Here is a 22,775-nt window from a genome sequence, read left to right as displayed (position 1 = left end):
CGAATTCTTAGAAAGGTATAACCTTCCAAGACTGAACCAGAAAGAAATAGAAAATATGAACAGAACAATCACAAATAATGAAATTGAAACTGTGATTAAAAATCTTCCAACAAACAAAAGTCCAGGACCAGATGGCTTCACAGGTGAATTCTATCAAACATTTAGAGAAGACCCAACGCCCATCCTTCTCAAACTCTTCCAAAAAATTGCAGAGGAACACTCCCAAACTCATTCTATGAGACCACCATCACCCTGATACCAAAAGCAGACAAAGATATTACAAAAAAAGAAAATTACAGACCAATATCACTGATGAATATAGATGCAAAAATCCTCAACAGCATACTAGCAAACAGAATCCAACAACACATTAAAAGGATCATACACCACGATCAAGTGGGATTTATCCCAGGGATGCAAGGATTGTTCAATATACGTAAATCAACCAATGTGATACACCATATTAACAAATTGAAGAATAAAAACCATATGATCATCTCAATAGATGCAGAAAAAGCTTTTGACAAAATTCAACACCCATTTATGATAAAAACTCTCCAGAAAAGTGGGCATAGAGGGAACCTACCTCAACATAACAAAGGCCATATATGACAAACCCACAGCAAACATCAATTCTCAATGGTGAAAAACTGAAAGCATTTCCTCTAAGATCAGGAACTAGACAAGGATGTCCACTCTCACCACTATTATACAACATAGTTTTGGAAGTCCTAGCCACGGCAATCAGAGAAGAAAAAGAAATTAAAGAATACAAATTGGAAAAGAAGAAGTAAAACTGTCACTGTCTGCAGATGACATGATACTATACATAGAGAATCCTAAAGATGCCACCAGAAAACTACTAGAGATAATCAATAAATCTGGTAAAGTTGCAGGATACAAAATTAACGCACAGAAATCTCTTGCATTCCTATACACTAATGATGAAAAATCTGAAAGAGAAATTAAGGAAACACCCCCATTTACCATTGCAACAAAAAGAATAAAATACCTAGGAATAAACCTAGCTAGGGAGACAAAACACCTGTATGCAGAAAACTATAAGACACTGATGAAAGAAATTAAAGATGATACCAACAGATGGAGAGATATACCATGTTCTTGGATTGGAAGAATCAACATTGTGAAAATGACTATACTACCTAAAGCTATCTACAGATTCAATGCAATCCCTATCAAATTATCAATGGCATTTTTTACAGAACTAGAACAAAAAATCTTAAAATTTGTATGGAGACACAAAAGACTCCGAATAGCCAAAGCAGTCTTGAGGGAAAAAAACGGAGCTGGAGGAATCAGACTCCCTGACTTCAGACTATATTACAAAGCTACAGTAATCAAGACAGTAGGGTACTGCACAAAAACAGAAATATCGATCAATGGAACAGGATAGAAAGCCCAGAAATAAACCCATGAACCTATGGTCAACTAATCTATGACAAAAGAGGCAAGGATATACAATGGAGAAAAGACAGCCCCTTCAATAAGCGGTGCTGGGAAAACTGGACAGCTACAGGTAAAAGAATGAAATTAGAACACTCCCTAACACCATACACAAAAATAAACTCAAAATGTATTAAAGACCTAAATGTAAGGCCAGACACTATCAAACTCTTAGAGGAAAACATAGGCAGAACACTCTATGACATAAATCACAGCAAGATGTTTTTTGACACACCTCCTAGAGAAATAGCTATAAAAACAAAAATAAACACATGGGACCTAATGAAACTTAAAAGCTTTGCACAGCAAAGGAAACCATAAACAAGACCAAAAGACAACCCTCAGAGTGGGAGAAAATATTTGCAAATGAAGCAACTGACAAAGGATTAATCTCCAAAATTTATAAGCAGCTCATGCAGCTCAGTATCAACAAAACTAACAACCCAATCCAAAAATAGGCAGAAGACCTAAATAGACATTTCTCCAAAGAAGATATACAGACTGCCAACAAACACATGAAAGGATGCTCAACATCACTAATCATTAGAGAAATGCAAATCAAAACCACAATAAGGTATCACCTCACACCAGTCAGAATGGCCATCATCAAAAAATCTACAAACTATAAATGCTGGAGAGGGTGTGGAGAAAAGGGAACCCTCTTGCACTGTTGGTGGGAATGTAAACTGATACAGCCACTATGGAGAACAGTAGGGAGGTTCCTTAAAAAACTAAAAATAGAACTACCATAAGACCCAGCAATCCCACTACTGGGCATATACCCTGAGAAAACCATAATTCAAAAAGAAGTATGTACCACAATGTTCATTGCAGCTCTATTTACAATAGCCAGGACATGAAAGCAACCTAAGTGTCCATCATCGGATGAATGGATAAAGAAGATGTGGCACATATATACAATGGAATCTTACTCAGCCACAAAAAGAAATGAAATTGAGTTATTTGTAGTGAGGTGGATGGACCTAGAGACTGTCATACAGAGTGAAGTAAGTCAGAAAGAGAAAAACAAATACCATATGCTAACACATATATATGGAATCTAAAAAAAAAAAAAAAAAAGAATGATTCTGAAGAACCTAAGGGCAGGACCGGAATAAAGACACAGATGTAGAGAATGGACTTGAGGACATGGGGAGGGGAAGGGTAAGCTGGGACGAAGTGAGAGAGTGGCATGGACATATATACACTACCAAATGTAAAATAGATAGCTAGTGGGAAGCAGCCGCATAGCACAGGGAGATCAGCTCGGTGCTTTGTGACCACCTAGAGGGGTGGGATAGGGAGGGTGGGAGGGAGACGCAAGAAGGAGGAGATATGGGTATATATGTATATATATAGCTGATTCGCTTTGTTATAAAGCAGAAACTAACACACCATTGTAAAGCAATTATAGTCCAATGAAGATGTTAAAAAAATAAAGACCTCTGGATGGAAAAAAAAAAAGAACAATTGAAAAGCTGGCATAATTTGCCAGCTAATTTGAACTTTAAAAGGTAACACATCCTAAATAACAAGAGCACTGTATGTCAGACAGACACCTGAAAACCACCGAGACCTTTTCTACTGTTTTACTGAGTCCTCCTCTGCGCCTCTATCCAGGTCTATTTTCATCTTCACAACCTCTCATCCTCCCTAGGATACTGCTCAGACCTAACTGACTTTCATAGAGCCAGCTCACCCCAAGTTCCAAATAAATTAATTTATGAAATTGTACTATATTCTATGTAGATATGTCATAAACACACTCAAACAGTATAGAGAGTACAGCCTGGGGGAAAACATGACCACTGAGTGGGAAAAAGATGACTTCACTTGTTTTCTACCCCGAAAACTGTGGAAGATCTGTCCGTTTGAACTCCTACCGCAAGTTTTTATTCCCTACAGAAAACTCTTACAGTGCTCTGAACTATAAACAAGTACACATGCCTAATCTCAGAGGGAGTAGGCTCCCAGACAAAAAACATGTCTTCTATCTCTGTATTCACCATGAGCCTAAGACAATACCTTGAACAGGATGGGGCAAAACACAAGTTGAATTATTGAATTACTGAATTAACATAAATGAAAACAGTTGAGGGTGGAAGAGGAGGAGAAAAAAAGCTGAGAGGATACATCAAAGAGAAAGAAGGGAAGGAGCAAAAGAAGTGAAAAAAGAAAAGAAAACTTGTGAAGGAAATTCTTTTTGTTAGAGTAGGATTACTTTTTTTAAATTGAGAGTTGGAAAAAGCCATTGCTATGCACCTCATATCACAGCTATCAACACTAGTCTTTTTTTTGTTTTTTAACATCTTTATTGGGGTATATTTGCTTTACAATGGTGTGTCAGTTTCTGCTGTATAACAAAGTGAATCAGCTATACATATACATATATCCCCATATCTACTCCCTCTTGCGTCTCCCTCCCATGCTCCCTATCCCACCCCTCTAGGTGGTCACAAAGCACCGAGCTGATATCCCTGTGCTATGTGGATGCTTCCCACTAGCTATCTATTTTACATTTGGTAGTGTATATATGTCCATGCCACTCTCTCACTTCGTCCCAGCTTACCCTTCCCCCTCCCCATGTCCTCAAGTCCATTCTCTACGTCTGCATCTTTATTCCTGTCCTGCCTGTAGGTTTTTCAGAACCAGTTTTTTTTTTTTAGATTCCATATATATGTGTTAGCATATGGTATTTGTTTTCTCTTTCTGACTTACTTCACTCTGTATGACAGACTCTAGGTCCATCCACTCACTACAAATAACTCAATTTCGTTTCTTTTTATGGCTGAGTAAGATTCCATTGTATATATGTGCCACATCTTCTTTATCCATTCATCTGTCGATGGACACTTAGGTTGCTTCCATGTCCTGGCTATTGTAAATAGAGCTGCAATGAACATTGTGGTACATGCTTCTTTTTGAATTATGGTTTTCTCAGGGTATATGCCCAGTAGTGGGATTGCTGGGTCTTATGGTAGTTCTATTTTTAGTTTTTTAAGGAACCTCCCTACTGTTCTCCATAGTGGCTGTATCAGTTTACATTCGCACCAACAGTGCAAGAGTGTTCCCTTTTCTCCACACCCTCTCCAGCATTTATCAACACTGGTCTTTAAACTGTCATTATAAACACCTTAAAATATCTCCTAACCCTTGATATTCAAAGTGTGGCCTCCCACTGCAACTACAGTATTCCCTTCCTGACCAGCAGATTCCAAGCCCCCACTGCAAACCTACAAGTTTCTGGGTGATTTATGGCTGTTAAAGTTTGAGAAGCACCACGCTACACCATTCAAGTCCTTTCTGTTGTACTGAACCTGTGTTTTATTTAAATGGACCAGTAGCTAACACTTGAAAAATCTCTGATTAGAGGAAACTGATCATTGTAATTGGATTTGATCTGTATGTATTTAACTTTAGGTTAAGTTATTAATTACAGAGTAATTTGGCCTGGAGGGTATACCACTAAACTTTCATTACCACTACCACTAACTAGTCATAACAACATGATTAAAAGAAATTGAGCATTACGTCAGTGACATCCTCAAGAACTCAGTTTTGTTCCTTCATGCCTAGCACTGGGCTTGGAATGACAGGTGTGGCCGGTGTTTCCTGACTGAATGAAATAAATGAATTTTTACAATCAGATATCTAGGGCTGACAATCTTGGGGTCATCTGGCCAAACAACCTCATTTTAAAGATGAGCAAACTAGAAATCCTGAGAGGTTCAAAAGCAAGCAAGCTAAACGAGCCAAAATATGCTGCATCTCACATTTTCCCTTTTTGTTACTTTCCTAGGAATGTGTTAGAAAGGTGATTCTAAGCATTCTAATAAAATGACTGTGGGCTCTTAAAGAAGTGATAGGGTAGAAAGGTGCCTAGGACTAGGAAGAAGAGACTGGCAAAGGTAAATGAAGTTGGACAAAACTATTTTTCTAAGCCTAATATACTTTTGGACAGGCCAATTAATTAATCAATTTAATCTGCTGAAAAATAAACCTGAAGGAATTGTCAGAAAAAGAAACATGAGCTGCATGAAAATGTTACAAACCAAGGGAGACCGCACATAACTAACTTAAATCTCCACAGGCTTATTTCCTGTTCAAGTATGACCTCCTGGGATAAGTTTTACTGCAGTGTTCATTACCAGATGACTTTTGGTTTTAAGAGAAGCCAAGGGCAAGTTGGAAATGTGATTCTTAACTAAACATAAAAAAACCAAAAACCAGAACAAAAATCCCCCTGCGGCTGTTTCTCATTTGTTTGTAATCAGAATGCGGGCTTGCAGAGGAAACACACCAATTTCTGTAAGCAAAAATATAACGACCCAGTCACGTCCTCAAAACAAACCAACATACAAACTTCACAGCCGGATCCAGCTGTGCTGCGCAGGAGCCAGGAATTTATTCTAAGAGCAGATAGATCAAAACGGCGAACGCAAGACAAGCCAGATTTCAATCAAAAAGAAAAGGGTGTGCCCTACTTTTTTTTTTTTTTTCATTTTCTTCTTTGCAACTTTCACCCAGTAGAAACCTTTGAAGGAGTCTTGGTGAAAAAAACCTTTTCAGACGCTAGTCCCCCGAGCTACACCTCGGTGGGGTGGAAAGGGTAGGCACCTCGAGCTCGCACGATCGCGGCCCGCGCAGGCTCCAGCCGGGAGGGGAAGGGGCCGGTCCCGAACCCGGCAAGGCCAGGCCCCCCGAGTGATTCATCAGCAACTCGCGATTCGCGCGCCTCCACCGCGGGCAACGCCCAGCGCGTCCCACGGCTCCTACCCCGGCCCGTTAGCCCCGAAGCAGCCCCCAGCGTCCCCTCGCTCCCCGAGAGGGACTGGTAGGGAAGGAGATCACAGCCAGGCAGTGGAAGGCAACCTCTCCCGCCTCAGCCACCATGGCCGGTGCGACTCCCTGCCCGCGCCCGCAGACGGACTTCCTGGAAAGCACGGTCTTGGCTTACCTGACTGGAGCCCGCTAGGGCCACCGACCTCCTTCACAGACCCGCGGGGACGGCCTGCCGCTCAGTTCCCAGTACCCGCCCGTCTGCCTGCTGCCGCCTCCCAGTGAGTTGTCTGATACACCGCCGGCAGCTCCCCCAACTCGACGGCCCAGGTTCCCACTCCGCCGCCGATGCGCGTGCGCACTCCCAGGTCGCGGGGCATCCTGGGAGTTGTAGTTCGAGCGAGGAGGGCGCGGCTCAGCGCAAACCCTGGTCTTTTCTGCGTGCAGGACTTTGGAAGTGGCTGCGGATACCAAGCCTTACACCAGCCTGAGAAAACGTCCTTTACTAGTGGAAATATCTACCTTGGACCCTTTGGGAGCTATAAACAGCAGCTAGAGGCTCCTTAGTATCGATTTCCTCTTTACTTTGACTTTTAGTCAAGAGGGACACAAGGCAGGACTTGTGTTGTACCCTTCGTTGCTAATGTGAGGACATAACATCGAGACCTTTAAACTTGTCGTGAAAAACTGATAGAAAAGGAAACAGGCCAAGCACGAGGGACGTAAATCAGGCGGATGTCACCTCAATCGCATAGTGGCCCTAGTGATTTCCTTAGGTTTGCAACCAGGGGTGATGTCGCCGCGATCAGTTTCCACCCCAACCCATCTTCGCATTCCAGCTTCAAGCTGTACAACAGGCAGTGGAACCGGGCTGATGTAAGTGGGAGAAAAAAGTAGAAGCGCTGCTTAAAGGGGGGAACTGGGGTAGGTGGGCACTCTGAAGGCGAAGAGGAAGACAGCGGGAATACTTCAGATGGCAGCTCTAGGGTGGCCTAAGAAATGGCTGCCTTTTGTCCAGGGCTCTGAGGATAGGGAACAGCCACGGCCTTGCATTCATTCCTTTAATCACTCACCGGTAATTTTCCTGGCCTGCTCTTCAGGAATAAACCATTCCCCGGAGTAATGCTCAGCTTTGATACGCCTTCTCAAAAAGTACAGCCAGATAGAGGATTGAAGTGCCTGCTTGAGATACATTCCAGCTACACCCAGTGTGGGAGCCAACTAATTGTCAAGCCTCCCCTGGCATTTACTTCTTCCCCTCAGAGCAGGGAGCACCCCAGGTAAACACCCTGGAATTTCATGCAATTAACATCCACTAATTCTAGCAGTGAAGATCACTGATGATTTGGAGTTTTTCAGGAAAAAAAAAAAAAGAAGGAAAGAGAAAAAAAGAAAAAAAACCCCTCCAAAATGAAAATACACTTAGAAGGCAATTAACATTAAATCTTGTGCCATTGCATCTTATTTTCTATAGCATCTTCGTGGGAATCAATTTCTCAAATATTCTTGGAGATAACAGCTGAGAGCAATTTCCTACAGAATTCAGAATTCAGGTTCAACTTTTATTGAATATTTAACCCACACCAAGAACTGTGCCAGCACTCCCTTTATAATATCTCATCCAATCCTCGAAATAACCCTGCAAAGAATATATTAGTATCCTCCATTTCTACAGATGAGAAAACTAAGACTCAGAAAAGTTAAGTAATCTGTGCAAGGTCACACAGCCAGTAACTGGAGATCCAGAAATGAAGTACAGGTAGCCTGACTTAAATTCTAGCATACTTTCCACTGTTGATCAGACTGTCTCCTAAATTTCATCAAATTCTTTAAAGTAAGATCATCTGTGACCATGTCCAAGTTACATAAAAAAAAAATTCTCTAACACAGTCCAGGGAGATGGTGTTCTGACTGGATGAGCTGAATATCTGGATTCATTTGGTAGTTCTGTATTTCATTATAAGTTAATATATAGGTGTTATGCTAACTGGCAAGTCTCTTGTGAGTTCCCGCTACACCTCTGGGGAAACTGACAAAATAGAGTTCCTGAAAAAGCAAAGCAGAGAACCATGGTCATCCAGATATGGTTTATTTTAAGAAGGACTTTCCTTTACAGCGATATGGCTTCTTCTGCTTTGCTCTTTAATAAGCAGAGAGGGCTTTTAATTCAATGTCTGACTGATTTAAACTATGACACATTTCTTCCCTGACCTTCCAATATGGGGTATTAGACATACATTAAATATATTTTCTTTTTTAGCTCTTTAAGTTTTTCCTAACAAATGCCTTCATCTTATTCTAATTCATTTTTCTAAAATAGTGATTTGGTGATGGATTCTTTTCCTTTCTTCAGACAAGTGTCATCATATTGTAATCACAAGACTCACAAATATGAATCGCCTAAACCCATATACATTAAATACCACATATGGTACCAGACGTATAAAGAATAACATCCTAGTATTGGATAAAACTGTAAAAAAATAGAACCTTCCTCACTGCTTTCTCTCTCTAACTACAATCTATTCTGTATACCAGTGCCAGAATGATCTTTTTAAAATAAATCAGATCATGTCACCCTCCTGCTCCAAACCACTTAGGGCTTCCCAACACATTTCCTTTGGAAAGGAAAGGAAATTCCTTTACAATACAATCCACCCCCACCAGTCCTTACATGAAAATTTTTATTTCCTACCACGCATACACTCTTTTGCTCTACTCCAGTCACAGGGCCTCCCTGAGGTTTCTCAATCCTGCCAAGTATTTTCTCACTTCAAGTTCTTTCTACTACACAGGAGAATGCTTCCCTCCCAAATACTCGTGGCTAACGCCCTCATTTTCATGAAGGTTCTGTTCAAATGTCACCTCTGAAAGGTCTTCTCTGATCCTCTTACCCTGTCTTTCTCCCCTTTACTTGCTTTGTCTTCTTAGCACCTGTCACTCCCTAACATCTTGCTTTATTTACTCACGTAAGCTTAAGGAGTTTGCATCATTTACCCCTCTCTCCCTAGCGTCTGCAACAATGCCTGACATACAATAGGTATTCAATAAATATTTGTAAATAAATGAATAGCTTTCCCTCCCCCTCCTGCACGAGTGGGATACAGATCCACAAGGTTCATGGTAAATGCCAGCCAAGGTCCTGATGCAGCTATAAACAGCAGCTGTGAGAGGGTTTGGCTCCACAGGACAAGATCCAGTGAAACTCATCCTGAAATGGAGACAGAGCTCTCTTAAAAGGACTACACTTTATGGGTTGCCATTATTAGCTTACAGTTAGAAAAAGCACAATTCTAGAAGAGGGAAAAAAAGGCAAAACCTGAAAATTATATTTACATAAATAAGTGAAAAGGTTAATCCACTAAATGCCTGTGGTGGATTGCAATATTGTTCCCAACTATTTGCTCTCCCGTAGAGGAAAAGACTACCTCACCCACTGTTATATGACTTGCAGTGCCTCTCTGTAGATATTTTCAGGCTTCTTTTCCTTCTTTCTTCACAAAAGTACTGTCATATTGTAATCGCAAAGCTTACAAACATGAATTTGCTTTGGCCAATAAAATGAATTGAAGCGACAATACGACAGCTTTGAGTGGAGGCTTTAAGAGTGCCATTTCCTACTCGTGTGCTTACTCTTTCCTTCCACCAAGAGAATGGCATGTCCCAAATAGAGTCTTTTCCTTCTGCCTGGGTTTTAGAATGAGAAGTCACATGGAATCAGAGCCTCGGCTGAACACAGGTGCTGACGTGTAATGCGAGCAAGAAGTAAACAGAGATTTAGGTTTGTTTGTTACTATAGACTGACCTAGCAAAGCTGACTACTGCAGTGTCTATTCCATGAAAGGCGATCCTCTGAAATAAAAGTGGTCTGGCACCCCTCCCCACACATTTAATCCCACTTCAAGTAATGGAAAACAGTTTAAGTTCAACATATGAAAGAGAACACATCTGAGACTGTTAGGTAAAATATTTGAATAAGGAACAGAGTACACATTCTGTTAGTTTTCAGGGTTTTGCCAGAGTGAAAGTGATTGACAAAATGACACTGTGACTTTACTTAATGTATTACAAGCCCTAAGTAGTGTTATCTTTAAACTTCCTGCCAGAGTAACTCATAAAGCGTGTCCCACTGAATCATCATTTGCAAATTAATGCCAGCGGCAATTTTCTTGTTATCAGAAGTTCCTTTAGGAAATAGTTTCCTTGATATACTGAAGTTTGTTTTTTTTTTTTTTAATGTGTTTTATAGGAGAACTGAGAAAACTTAAGCTAAAGACATCAAGTTGTAACTAAAAGGTAAGGATTTCATCCCTGGGAGCTTAGAGTTGGTTAAAGCAGTGGGAGGGAGGAATCAGAGAAGACAAACACCATAGCTGGGGCGCAGGATTTTATAGAAAGGATTCAAGCAAAGCCTTTAGCTTGAAATATCTTTCCCTAGCACCCCATCTCTGCTTGTTAGAAGCTTCCTCATGTTTCATTGCCCGTCTCAAGTGCCTGTTTCTGACTCAAACTTCCCTAAGGCCATCAGCTGGAATTGATTTTGCCATTCCTCATATTTTCATACCCTACTGTGCCTCCGCTGAAGGTGCACTAAATGCATATTTCAGCTAAGTGCCAAAGGGCTGAGAATTTAAATTTTCAGCTGAAGCCAAGGTTGCTCACAGATATCACTATCAAAAAATAAACTTCTGGATACACTAATAAACCTAAATTTTGATGCCAAAATTTAAATTATTGTTTTAATATTATTTAAAATGTTAGTGCTAAAATAGTAAAGTTTAACATAGTATAGCATAGGAACAATAATTTCCCAGTTCTGTGAGCTGTTAGACTCTCCTACAGTCACTGGAGAGTCAGATTTCAGCAGAGGCGAGTGGATGAACAAGAGCCATGTCCTAAATGGAACTAAATAAGAATTAAATTCTGGTTTTAATTATACATGCTAGGTACACCAAAGATCTCTATAAAGAATAATAGTATGATGTAATCTCTACTTATCTTTCCTTGTATTATTATTTTAAAATTTTAAGCATATATTGCCTAAAAAAGATATTCTTATTCTTCCTAAGTTATCTAATGCAGTCTCTCTTTATATTTGTAGTAACTGTCAACCTATTTCCCTACTTATCTACTTGAAAGTTCTTAATAGTTTTTAATAGTTTTTGAATTAATTTTTTTTATTTTTTATTTTTTTAAATAAGGTTTAATTCATTTATTTATGGCTGTGTTGGGTCTTCGTTTCTGTGCGAGGGCTTTCTCTAGTTGTGGCAAGTGGGGGCCACTCTTCATCACGGTGCACGGGCCTCTCACTATTGCGGCCTCTCTTGTTGCGGAGCACAGGCTCCAGACGCGCAGGCTCAGTAATTGTGGCTCACGGGCCCAGTTGCTCCGCGGCATGTGGGATCTTCCCAGACCAGGGCTCGAACCCGTGTCCCCTGCATTGGCAGGCAGACTCTCAACCACTGCACCACCAGGGAAGCCCGAATTAATTTATTTTTAATTGATGTTGAAGACAAAAGAAACCTTTCACAATCAGCAATTATTACAGCATTTTACTTATCCAATTAGCAATATACATTTATATTTGATAGAATTTCAACAAATAACAGATTTTTCACTCAGATTAAATCTAGAATACCTGCCTATATCTGAAAATCAATATTCATAAAATAATAGCAAGTCTAAATGACATACTTTGTTCTTATCAGTGACACTGTTGACTGATTAGATATAAGAATTACCTTTAAAAATACCTATCACCAACCATGCCAAAGTTCAAGGATGATGGGAATAATATTGAAGTAGGCATTCCAAAAGCTGAGGCCCAAAGTCCAGGACAAATAACAGATTTTTGGACAAATATCAAGACTCTTTGTCTACTGTCACTGAAGCTAGAGTTGGCTTTTAGGCAGGCTCATTCTACTTCTTACTCACAGTTAAGCTTTTAGTCAACACCAAAGCCTTTATCCACACAGATGGCAATTAAGTCACATTTTTCCCATTCTATCTTTTGTAGTTGACTTTTTGGATTAAAAGTAGAAAACTAGAGACTTTCCTTGTGGCACAGTGAATAAGAATCCTCCTGCCGATGCAAGGGACATGGGTTCGATCCCTGGTCCAGGAAGATCTCACGTGCTGCTGAGCAACTAAGCCCATGCACCACAACTACTGAGCCTGCGCTCTAGAGCCCACGAGCCACAACTACTGAGCCCGTGTGCCACAACTACTGAAGCCCACGTGCCTAGACTAGCCCGAGCTCCGCAACAAGAGAAGCCACCGCAATGAGAAGCCCACACACCGCAACAAAGAGTAGCCCCCGCTTGCCACGTGCAGCAACCAAGACCCAATGCAGCCAAAAATAAATAAATAAATTTATATATATATTTTAAAAAAGTAGAAAACTACTATTGTTTCTATTCAATTTCATCTGATTAGACACAGGCTTAGATTTTGGCCTGTCCAGATATTTTTGAACCTCTCGAAGTATTCCTTCTCTCTCCCAGTGCCCATTAGTTAAAGACTCAGTCTGTATTCCATGAGTATCACATCCAAATTACTGATGAACTGCTAACCAAAACTCATCAAGGAAAGAGCCATGTAGTGGCTAAGCCCTCCTGGTTGAAATTCTTCCATTCATCAGCCTTTACTTATGATCATGAGTCAAAAAAATAAACTAAAAAGACTGTTTAAACCAGTCATTTAACTATTTAGTTGAACTGTTATACAGCCCACATTTCTCAAGGGTGTTGAGACTTTCTCAAATGTCTTGATGAAATCCAAACACAGTATGTTCTTTTGACTGTACTCTTTTATGATTTCCTATCATTTAATATAAGTGAATTTGTGCTACCTGTTAGAGATCACTGCTTCACTTCTAAGTGCTTACAAACCACTAAAGCGGATAATACACTTTTCTAAGATTTTGCTCAGGATTGATATGTTCAGTGGTCTACAATTTGGAGACCTCCCCCACCTCCACCCGGCCTCCACCACCACGCCTGTTGAGTCATGCATTGATTTTCCTACATCATCTCCCTTCTTAGGTTGGTTGGGCCAAAGCATAGCCCCGCCTCATCCAAGCTCATGTACATCTAGTTCCTACAGAGGCCCTGTGATATGTGGGATAATTGCAGGAAGCTGTGGGCATCTGACTGTGTTCCCTGACTGGTGGGCTGGGAAGCAAGCTGTTAGCTGAGGCAGGGAGGGTGTGGGGCGCCACTTCTTACAGCCCCAGAGAAAGGCTGAATGATCAAGAGAGGGTGGTCCATAACAGAGTCAAGTCTACTATACAACAGACCCAAAGTCAAGGAGTCACTGCTCAAAGCCAGACTGCCAAATCCAAAGGAGGGCACCCAGAAAGCAGGGCAAGTACAAGCAAGTTGAAACATCATGGAATTCATGAGGAGCCAAATGAGAGGGTGGGTCAGGAGTAACTTCTGAGTCAGCTGTATCTTATTTATATTTGATTCTTGGAGTGATGGGGGAGGGCCTGTCTGCCAGAAGGGAATGGACAGTGGAAACACAAAAATGAGTAAGATTCAGTCCTCCTTAAATTCCTGACATTGTCAGCATTAAACAGGGAACTTTGTTGCTGTTAATATCCATGGATATTAATTTAGGTTAGAATTTAGGATACTAATACCTAAGTGCCTTCTGTATGCCAGGCACTGCTCTAAGTATTTTTACACATGAATCCTCATAATAGTCCTACTGTGAAGTACAACTGTGATTCCTATTTCAGAGGTGAAGAGACTAAGGCTAGGTAATTTGCAGAAATTCACACAACTAACAGAAGTGAGATCTGAACTAGGCAAGTCTGACCCCAAAGTGCACACCTGTAACTCCCATTCATTACAGCCTCAGAGACTGAGAGAATTCTTCAGAGAAAATAATTACTTTACCTCCTTGACCATGAAAAGGTATGAGACAGCAAATATAGAAATTAGATACAGGCCTCCTATGCTTCTTCTTGGACCTCATCATCAGTCTAAGTGACGAAGAGTTAGGGCAGAGTTCAACAGGGTGGCAGAAAGAGTAGGTTTTCTTGTTTTTCCAGGACAAGCCTTTACAATGTTACTTTATTTTTAGTGTTCCCTGTTTTGAATCCCAGCATACCTTACAAAAAATTTAATTCCAAAGTTAATATAAAAAATTCAAGGTAAAATACTTAACGCATTTGGGGTTAAGTATATCTGTATTCTTGCTCCCATTTATCCTAAGAAATGTTAACTGTTTAGCTGAATGTGTGTGTGTGTGTGTGTGTGTGTGTGTGTGTATTTTCATTTTAATAAGGAGGTCTTGTTTCTCCTCTGGCTACTTCTGGTTGTCTGTCTACTTCTTATCTTCCTCATAGTAAGGGCACTCTATGGTCCTTTCTAGCAAATGTACTTTTCTAATATGAGAACATGGTGCCAATCATTTATTTTAAAGAGACAATGTGTCTTAAAATTATCTAGATTAAATCAGTCTTTACTTTCATTTTAAAAGAAAAGTTTATTATTCCTAATGTTCTGTACATTTTCACTTGGAAATTTCATTCCAGACGCAAATGAATACATTACATCTTTGAAAGCAGAAAGATCTTGATTAATTTAAACAGTATACCTTTACCTTAGCATTAGGTCAGGCTGGCAAATTCCAAAAGGCCAAACACTGCACCTATCTGTGCCGACTGGGATCGTTATTAATTATCATGGTAAAAGTATTTCACACTTCATACATTTTGCTTTTTTACACATTTATTTCCCACATAATGTTCAATTTCACATTTAAAAGGCAAATTAATCTTTAATTCCCTAATGAATATAATCAATGTCTACCTTTGAAAAGTTTCAAAATGAAAAATGAAACTATGTGGATTTATCAATAACTGCTTAGCCAGATAAATGTTGCCAATATAAGTTTAAACAGCTTACAAGGTATTATTTCCTTTGTTCTCTTCAAAACAATACAGGTACACATAAGGTCACACATTACAGGCATCTGAACTGGTAAGATATTACACATTGGTGGCATGCAAGTATTTTACATTTTTAAATGCAATGAAAAATGCTGCTTATTTGTTTTCTTTAAATAGATGAAACAGAATTAAGATAGTTTTAATTAAAATATAAATATTATTCCATGAATATAATGGGGTTTTTTAAAACCAAAGTGGCAGAGATGAGAATTTTAGTTCAGAATAATTTCTTTCTTAACTAAAGATTGTCACTGGCAAAATTTGGTACTAAAATAAAATTTCCTTAAAAAGTACATTTTCTATCCATCTCATTTCACCATATGGCCAATTCTTATCTATCCACATTTAGATTATCCATGGGAAAGTTTTAATCCTGGACCAGCTTCTCCCAATCACACAGTGTACTTCTGATTCTGATTGGCTTCTCTCTGTTATCCAGTCAATATGTGCTCAGTCAGACACACACACACACACACACACACACACACACACTCTCCCTCTCTCTCTCTCTCTCTCTCCCTCCCTAAATAAAAACCTATGAAAAACATGCCATGTTTACTGTGCTCAGTTTCTTTCTTTGCATTTCCTCCTCTCTTTCTCCACCATGAGAAATAAAATACAAGGAGAAAATATCATACATTTTAAAATGTCAAAAAGGCTGCTCCTCCAGAACTATTCTGAAAACAGTAAAAACCGCTGCAGAGGAACAAATAACTCTGTGGAATGTTCAGACCTCTTCCTTTGAACAAAGCCTATGGAGGAGAGATGGAGCCACAAGGGAGGCATTGCGCACCCGCACCCAAGTTCAGAGGCAATGGAAACATTTAGAATCACAGGATTGTAACATTTGGGAGCTGGAAGGGACCTTAGAGAGCATCTAACTCACTTCATTTTAGAAATGAAATGAAGACAAGATAGATGGAAAGACCTGCCCAAAGTCACACATAGCTGACATACAAATCAGTACTATTTTCCAAAAATATCACTTGGTGGAAAATTGAGCATAATTCTTGTGGGGTTGGAGGATAATTCAATTCAAGCAACATTTATTAAGCACCTGTTATATACAAGGCACCTTACTAGATGTTACTGAAGATGCAAAGATTGATGAGACAGTCCCTGCTTCCCAGTACTTATGAAAGTTCCTTGAGGCTATGTTTCAATATCTTTCTTAGCAGAAAATAATACTGACCAGGACTAAGGTTGCTGGTGATAACAAAGCAGCTGATGCCCAGGAGAGCTGATCTCACAAGTAACACTTTCTCCCCTTCACCATCAGGGCTCGAGCCTGTTACACAGCTGTTAGGGCCCTAAGGACAGTCTTCCTTCCTAGGCCTCCAATCACACCTCAAATCTTAGCCAACCCCACCCCCTGAGTAGTGACAAAGCTGACAGGAGGGCAGCAGTGCGCCAGACCCTCCTCTCAACTCTTAATCACTGTTTGCTCTCCCCTTAGTGTCTCTGCAAGGGTCCTGATCACGTCCCAGGGTACTGTCAAAGTGGCCCAGGAAAATGCCCACCCACATACTTCACTGGTATATCTAACACCCACTGCGCCCATCAAACACTTCTCCCACCTCTATGTTGAAAGTAAAATAATTCCAGTCCCCTACATCATACCCATGTTTTAATTCCTCATATTCAAAAAGATGTGAGAGATGTTAATTGTTGGTTAGAAGAAAATAAAATGGATTCAAGAGGCAGTGGAAAACGTTAGTGAATAGATAATAAAAATGATCTCCCACTTTTGTATAGCCCTTTCCAGTATAGTGTTTTCATCCCATTATCTGATTATATTCTCACCACAAGTCTGTGAGGTAGTTAGTGAAGTTTATTCCCATTATAGTATAGCTGAAGAACCTAAGGCTTGAGAGACTAAGTGGCTTGCCCCAAAGTCTCCCAGCTAAGAAAGTATGGAGCCAAGTGTCCAAGTTTCTTGACTCCAAATCCAGTGCTCTTCCCCCTATATAGTCTATAATTGTCAGGCAATTGAATGAATTGCCCATGATCATATACCTGCTAAGTGTTGGTGATGGGATTAGGAGTCAGCCTCCAAACCTGTTAGTATGGTGCCCTTCCACCATACCAACTAGCAGAGCCAATGTGCTCAGAATGACTACCATGGAAGATGTCAGAGAAAAGTCTAGTCTCCTTCACCCTCTCCCAAGTCAATGATGCATCACAAAACTGGGATAACCTCTGGTACATGTACAACCTTCCTAGAATAGTACCCAGAGGCAGGTTATAGATTCAAACCTTGCAACTCCTCCATCCATCTACTGAATGTTTAATTATAGCTGTTAGGGGCAGATGGGAAAGAGGTAAGCTGAGCAGAGCTTACTCCAACCCTTAAGCAAATTAAAACCTTTAATTTCCATCTTCCTTTCCCACAGCACTTAGCCCCTCCACTCTACTAAACTCCTGAACCACAAAACAAAATTCAATCTGACCTAGAGTTGGGAGCAAGAACAATGAATACATGCTTAAGGTTCTGGGTACTTTTCTCTCTCCAGCTTGTTATCAGGGGGCCCGATCATGTGATTTTCATCCAGAGGGCTCACCTGATGCTCCCAAGCATTCTCACACTTCTCCTTTGCATGTGTCTCAATCCTTGAGCATTGAGGATGGCATGGTGAGTGGTGGGGATATTTTAAATGAGGAGCAATAAGGGGAAACTGCTACTGGAAGGCAGAGCTAAAATATTTCTTCTTAGTTCTCTATTCATTAAAATGAAAATAGCCGTCATTGCTTCATTAGTGGAAGAGAGGAAGGAAGCTTCAGAATCATGACTTAAAACCCAACTCCAGAAACAGTTCCACTGAGTACAGGTAACATAGCACAGAACAAAGTATTCACAGCTTACTGCCCCCTGCCCGTTTTTGCTTATGCAATCAATACTTGAGCTAAAGATGGTATCTACTTTTCAATAAGGCACTCTACCCCAAAACCCAGAAACACAGATCAAATTATATTAATCCAGAGTTCTTTCACTTCCTGTCTCCTTCACAGTGCCTAGAAGAGGGCTAAGTACATCACGCCCACAAAAAAGGAAAATACCCCCAAACTCTTCTGTAAATTTTAAAGGGCTATCTTACATTTAAAACATGTTGATGCTTAAACTGGTTTCAAGTTTGACTGTCTGAAATATTCTCATGGTAGTTATTCAGAACACACTGGTTTCCCTAATGCTGGTGACCTGCCAGGGGCCACATTTCTGTCTGGAAGAGAAGCAGCTGTTCTTTTGGTTTGATGTGCCAGGCTTCCCTTAGGGAAATTGTTTTGAGGAGTATAGGCATTGGGATGCTTTCTCAGTTTTTAAATGGAGATGGGCTTTTATTGTAAGATGAACTGCGTGCTCTAAGATGGGTGAGTTGCATGAGCCCCTCCAGGTTTAGTGATTCTCTACCTAACCTAGGCCCGCAGCAACTCTGAGAAGGAAAGGGGAGAGGGACTGGGAGACAGCATCTCCCTTCAATCAGAAGTCCAGCTTTGGCCAAACACCTCCTTACAGTATTTGGCGATCTTTATGTACAAAATATTTATATACAATATATCCTACAAAGATGGAAAGAAGGGGCTTAATCATGTGGAGGAAGATGAAAGTGCTTTCACCCATACACTTTAGGCATATGGAGAGATTTGGTGCTGGAACAATGAAATGATTTCCAGGCTTCTGATATTCATTCCCTAAGAGTTATCTTCCATACATGCTGTGAAATTTGGTGGTTGGTGACATAAGCCACAAACTCTAGGGAGTGCTTTCACATTTCACCTGGGCCTGAAGCAACTCTAAAAAGGACAAGGGAAATGGGTCTGGGGAGAGAGTACCTCCCTTCAATCAGTGGTCCAGATGCAGCCAAATACCCAGTTAGATATTTGGATATTTGGCAACATACACACACGCACCCACGCGCGCGCGCGCGTATTTACATTCTGCCCTACCGAGATGAAAGGAAGAGATTTAATCATGCTGATGAGGATAAAAGTTTCTTTATACACTTCTGGCAGATGGGGAGATGTAGTGCTAAACTAATTATATGATCTCTCTAGACTTCCAAAATGTTATCTCCTAAAAGTCATCTTCCACATATGCTGTGATGGGTGTTGGTGATAGGAGCCTGCAAGTCCAGGTGAGTGATTTTACACTTAGGGTGGGCCTGTACAAGTCTAAAAGGGGAAAGAAGGTGGTCTGGGGAGAGATGATCTCCTTTCAATCAATTGTCCAGATGTTGCCAAATATCTCGATATAATATTTGGCAAAATGCATACATATAAAAATATTTTATATACATTATGCCCCACCATGATGGATGGTAAGGGATTAATCATGCTCAGGATCACGAAAGAGCTTCTACTTACACACACTTGGCAGACAGGGAAATGAAGTCCTAGGTTAATTAAACGATTTATAGGCTCCCCCAAATGTAAGTTTATCTTCTAATAGTTATATGAATACTCATAGAAATGTCACCTTTCGAGCTACTACAAAAACACAGGTAATGATAAGATAAACTGATTAATAATAAATATTTGATTTAATAGACTCTATATACATGTGACCCAACTATTTTATAAGCTAAAAACAGTGCTAAATTTTGACAATATCCCATTATCTTGCTTTAATACTATCGACAACTGCAGCACAGTCACTGTAAGTCCTTATTTTTTTTCTTGCTTTCTGCCAGGGTTTGCCAAGAATTGCTTTAGCCCCCGGTCCACAGCACCTTGGGGCTGCAGGGAACACTCCGTAGGATCCAAGATTTCTTAGGGGTGAAGGCAAGAAAGAGAGTAAATGAGAAAAGAAAGGAAAAAGCCTTACTTAGAGGGGCATGTCAGTGACTCTGCACTTAAACATATTTGCAACAAATCTAAAGGGATAGGAGAAAGACAACTAAGAGATGTGTCTTCCCTGGCAACATGGTAACCAAAACATGTATACAAAAAGAAGAAGAAGAAAAGGGAGAGGGAGGGGGAGAGAGAAAGGGAGAGGGAGAGGAAGAAGAGGAAGAAGAAGGAGAAGAACTGTATACATTTTACCCAGTGGTGTGCTGCTGAATGTGTATTAACCAGCAAACTGGAGGTAGGGGAGATGGGGTGAAAGCCCTGATTTGTAATATTTGCTAATTTCCATGGTATAAATACTCCCACCATGGCCAATTTCAAACTACCAACAAGAAGTACTGAACTTCTGAGTTGGGAAGAACTACTGAGTTGGGAAGAACTACTGAGCTGGGCAGAGATGTATAAGAGCACACCATGATATAGTATTTCTGCCATACAGACACAATAAGTGCAAATAATCTCAAGAGTATGAAAAATAGTAAAGTGTATTTTTGAGTATTACTTTTGTTTTTTAATATAATTTATTTAATTGTAAGTGCATGTCATTCACTTTTTAATAATGGTTGTGTTTAACAACCAGTTTACAAAATTCTTGATAATTTAATAATGAGTAAGCCTGTGAGTTGGCTCTAACATACCACACCTAAATGAGTAAGAGGGAAAGAAAAAATCAGACTGAAAACTGTCCAATAGTAGTTGCTACATAGATAGATAGATAGGGAGATGCAGTAGAAAGCTAATTAAAGGATTTTTAGGGTTTCCAAAATTCAACATGCTCTGCTCATTATTCCCTCAAAAAGTATAAAATATTCTTATGTCTCAAAGGATTTTATTTTGTTTTCTTCTATTTTCTTTTCCAAAGGATTTTAGAGATAGAGATGTGGGCACTTATAATACAGGTAAATGTTCAATTTTATAAGGGCTTTCCATCCTAAACAGTTTCCATGTGCTTTATAAACTAACTAGAATAATATATGAATTGTTTTTTCATTTATTTGTTTTACTGCTATCAAGCAATTCAGGAACACTCAATTACTTAGTAAATTCTGGATTGGGCCCACCTTCTGCCTGAGTCAGCAACTTCTTTAGATCCAGTTGTCACCAGGACAAAGGATGTCACCTTTACAAGGCTCAGAATTATAAGGAAAAGAAGAAAAAAGAGAATGAGTTGGAAGGAAAGGTGGGGAAGGGAGGCAGAGGTGCCTAAGGCAGTGTCAGAGGGTCACCAAGTCCAGCCTCAGGCACTGACAGTTATCAACGACCTGTGAGCTGGTGCCAAAGGCTGCAGTCACATGTTTCCTTAGCTTAATATCGCACTGGTGCACTGCTAGACGAAAAGATTCATGCATCTACCATGCAATCATCTCAGTCGTACTTTCACAGGCTTTGTCCTTGGGATGACAAACATCTGGATAAACGATAATTCACATTTTTTCCTGATGTTTGAAAATGTCTGGATGGATCATGCCATGTGGACAAAATCTGTATAATTAACTTGAATGTTCACATTTCATCCTGTGATCTTGTTGCCCTAAAGACAAAGCAATAAATGCTTCTAAAATTTGCCAAAATAATGCAATCATGTGTAACAGAAAACCTTAAGGTGCGATTATTATTGTTTTATTTAGGAATATACTATTTTAAAAGCTCCCCTCTTGCTAAAATTTAAAAATTTGCCATCATGGCTGGAAAACTTTAAAACATCTTTGTAAAAAGTTATCCATAGAGTGATGTTAAAGATCGAATTTACGTGGAATAATCAGTAAAAGTAGGTATGCTAATTCATTTCGCTACTTGTGAGTCTGGTTTGAAGCTATTTTTGTGGGTGAAAGAATATTTCATACCTATTTGCTAAAGCTATGCTTATGTATCATAATGCTGTCTTCTTTTTATGAAGATGACACCACTGATCTTCAACCAGTAGGGCATGTGCATTTAGTGATTTTTCTGGAACTAAGGGAGAATTTGTGTTAAGTTGGTCACATTTTTTCACCCAGTGAAAGATTGGCAATACTAACTTCTTATGTGGTCAGCAGAACACTTCTGACGTATTTAGCCTAACTCAAAGCTATGCATGTAAACAGAGATAGGCCTCTATCTTAATCACAGTTACAAACACATTTATATACTAAGTTCCTTTCAATGGTTAAAAAAAAAAGTTCATGTAAGAAAGCAAGACCACCCAATATGAAAGTCACTAAACCATTTTCATTTGTTGTCACCCACTAAGATCTGCATAAGTCCATTGGTGCAAGTTGCCAGAGGTGCCCATGAGCAAATAAAACAATTGTATACGTTTAAAAATCCAAGACAAATACGTAGTGCTAAAAAAGAATAACAATTAAATTATTAGTTGTGTGGTTAACGGAAATGAACAACCTTTGATAAAATGGTCCCAATGGAGAAGGAGAAGAGCTTTTGTTTTGAAATTGCCACCATGGTGAAACTTCCTCTTCTTGTGGAAGTTTATCTTCGGTCTCCTTCAACTCGCTTTTTACGAACTAGGTGAGAAAGAAAGGTTTAAAAAGACAAAATGAAGGAATATTTCTTAAACTTCAGACAAACAACAATAATCACACACAGAATAGCAATCTCACACACTTGAGAATACAGTTATCAAAAATTTCAATATTTAACTACCCGTGGCAATAAATGGAAATGATAGAATAGTCCAGTGCCTTTTGTAATTTACATTCAAATAAAGCTAAGTCTGATAGTTGGGAACTTGAAT

At 39.7% G+C, this 22,775-nt stretch overlaps 2 protein-coding genes across 6 annotated transcripts in view; both read right to left on the bottom strand.

Annotated features, from left to right (window-relative positions):
* TMOD3 (tropomodulin 3) overlaps nucleotides 1-6,590 on the bottom strand; it is a 92,013-nt gene extending 85,423 nt beyond the window's left edge. For both annotated transcript variants that reach the window (XM_068551691.1, XM_068551701.1), the window contains exon 1: nucleotides 6,422-6,590. The gene's annotated coding sequence lies outside the window, so the exon portion shown is untranslated. The remainder of the gene's footprint in view (nucleotides 1-6,421) is intronic.
* An 8,166-nt stretch (nucleotides 6,591-14,756) lies between these two features.
* The window catches only part of TMOD2 (tropomodulin 2), a 50,559-nt gene continuing 42,540 nt past the window's right edge, over nucleotides 14,757-22,775 (bottom strand). For 2 of the 4 annotated variants that reach the window (XM_068551665.1, XM_068551670.1), the window contains one exon: nucleotides 14,757-22,545. In XM_068551665.1, the coding sequence (XP_068407766.1) occupies nucleotides 22,369-22,545 (177 nt within the window). In that variant the 3' untranslated portion in view covers nucleotides 14,757-22,368. The remainder of the gene's footprint in view (nucleotides 22,546-22,775) is intronic. The other 2 variants (XM_068551656.1, XM_068551652.1) reach the window with 1 other exon arrangement.

This window comes from Eschrichtius robustus, chromosome 1, assembly GCF_028021215.1.
Source record: "Eschrichtius robustus isolate mEscRob2 chromosome 1, mEscRob2.pri, whole genome shotgun sequence".
NCBI lineage: Eukaryota > Metazoa > Chordata > Mammalia > Artiodactyla > Eschrichtiidae > Eschrichtius > Eschrichtius robustus.
The sequence above is the reverse complement of the archived record's forward strand: the minus strand, read 5'-3'. Positions and strand labels throughout refer to the sequence as shown.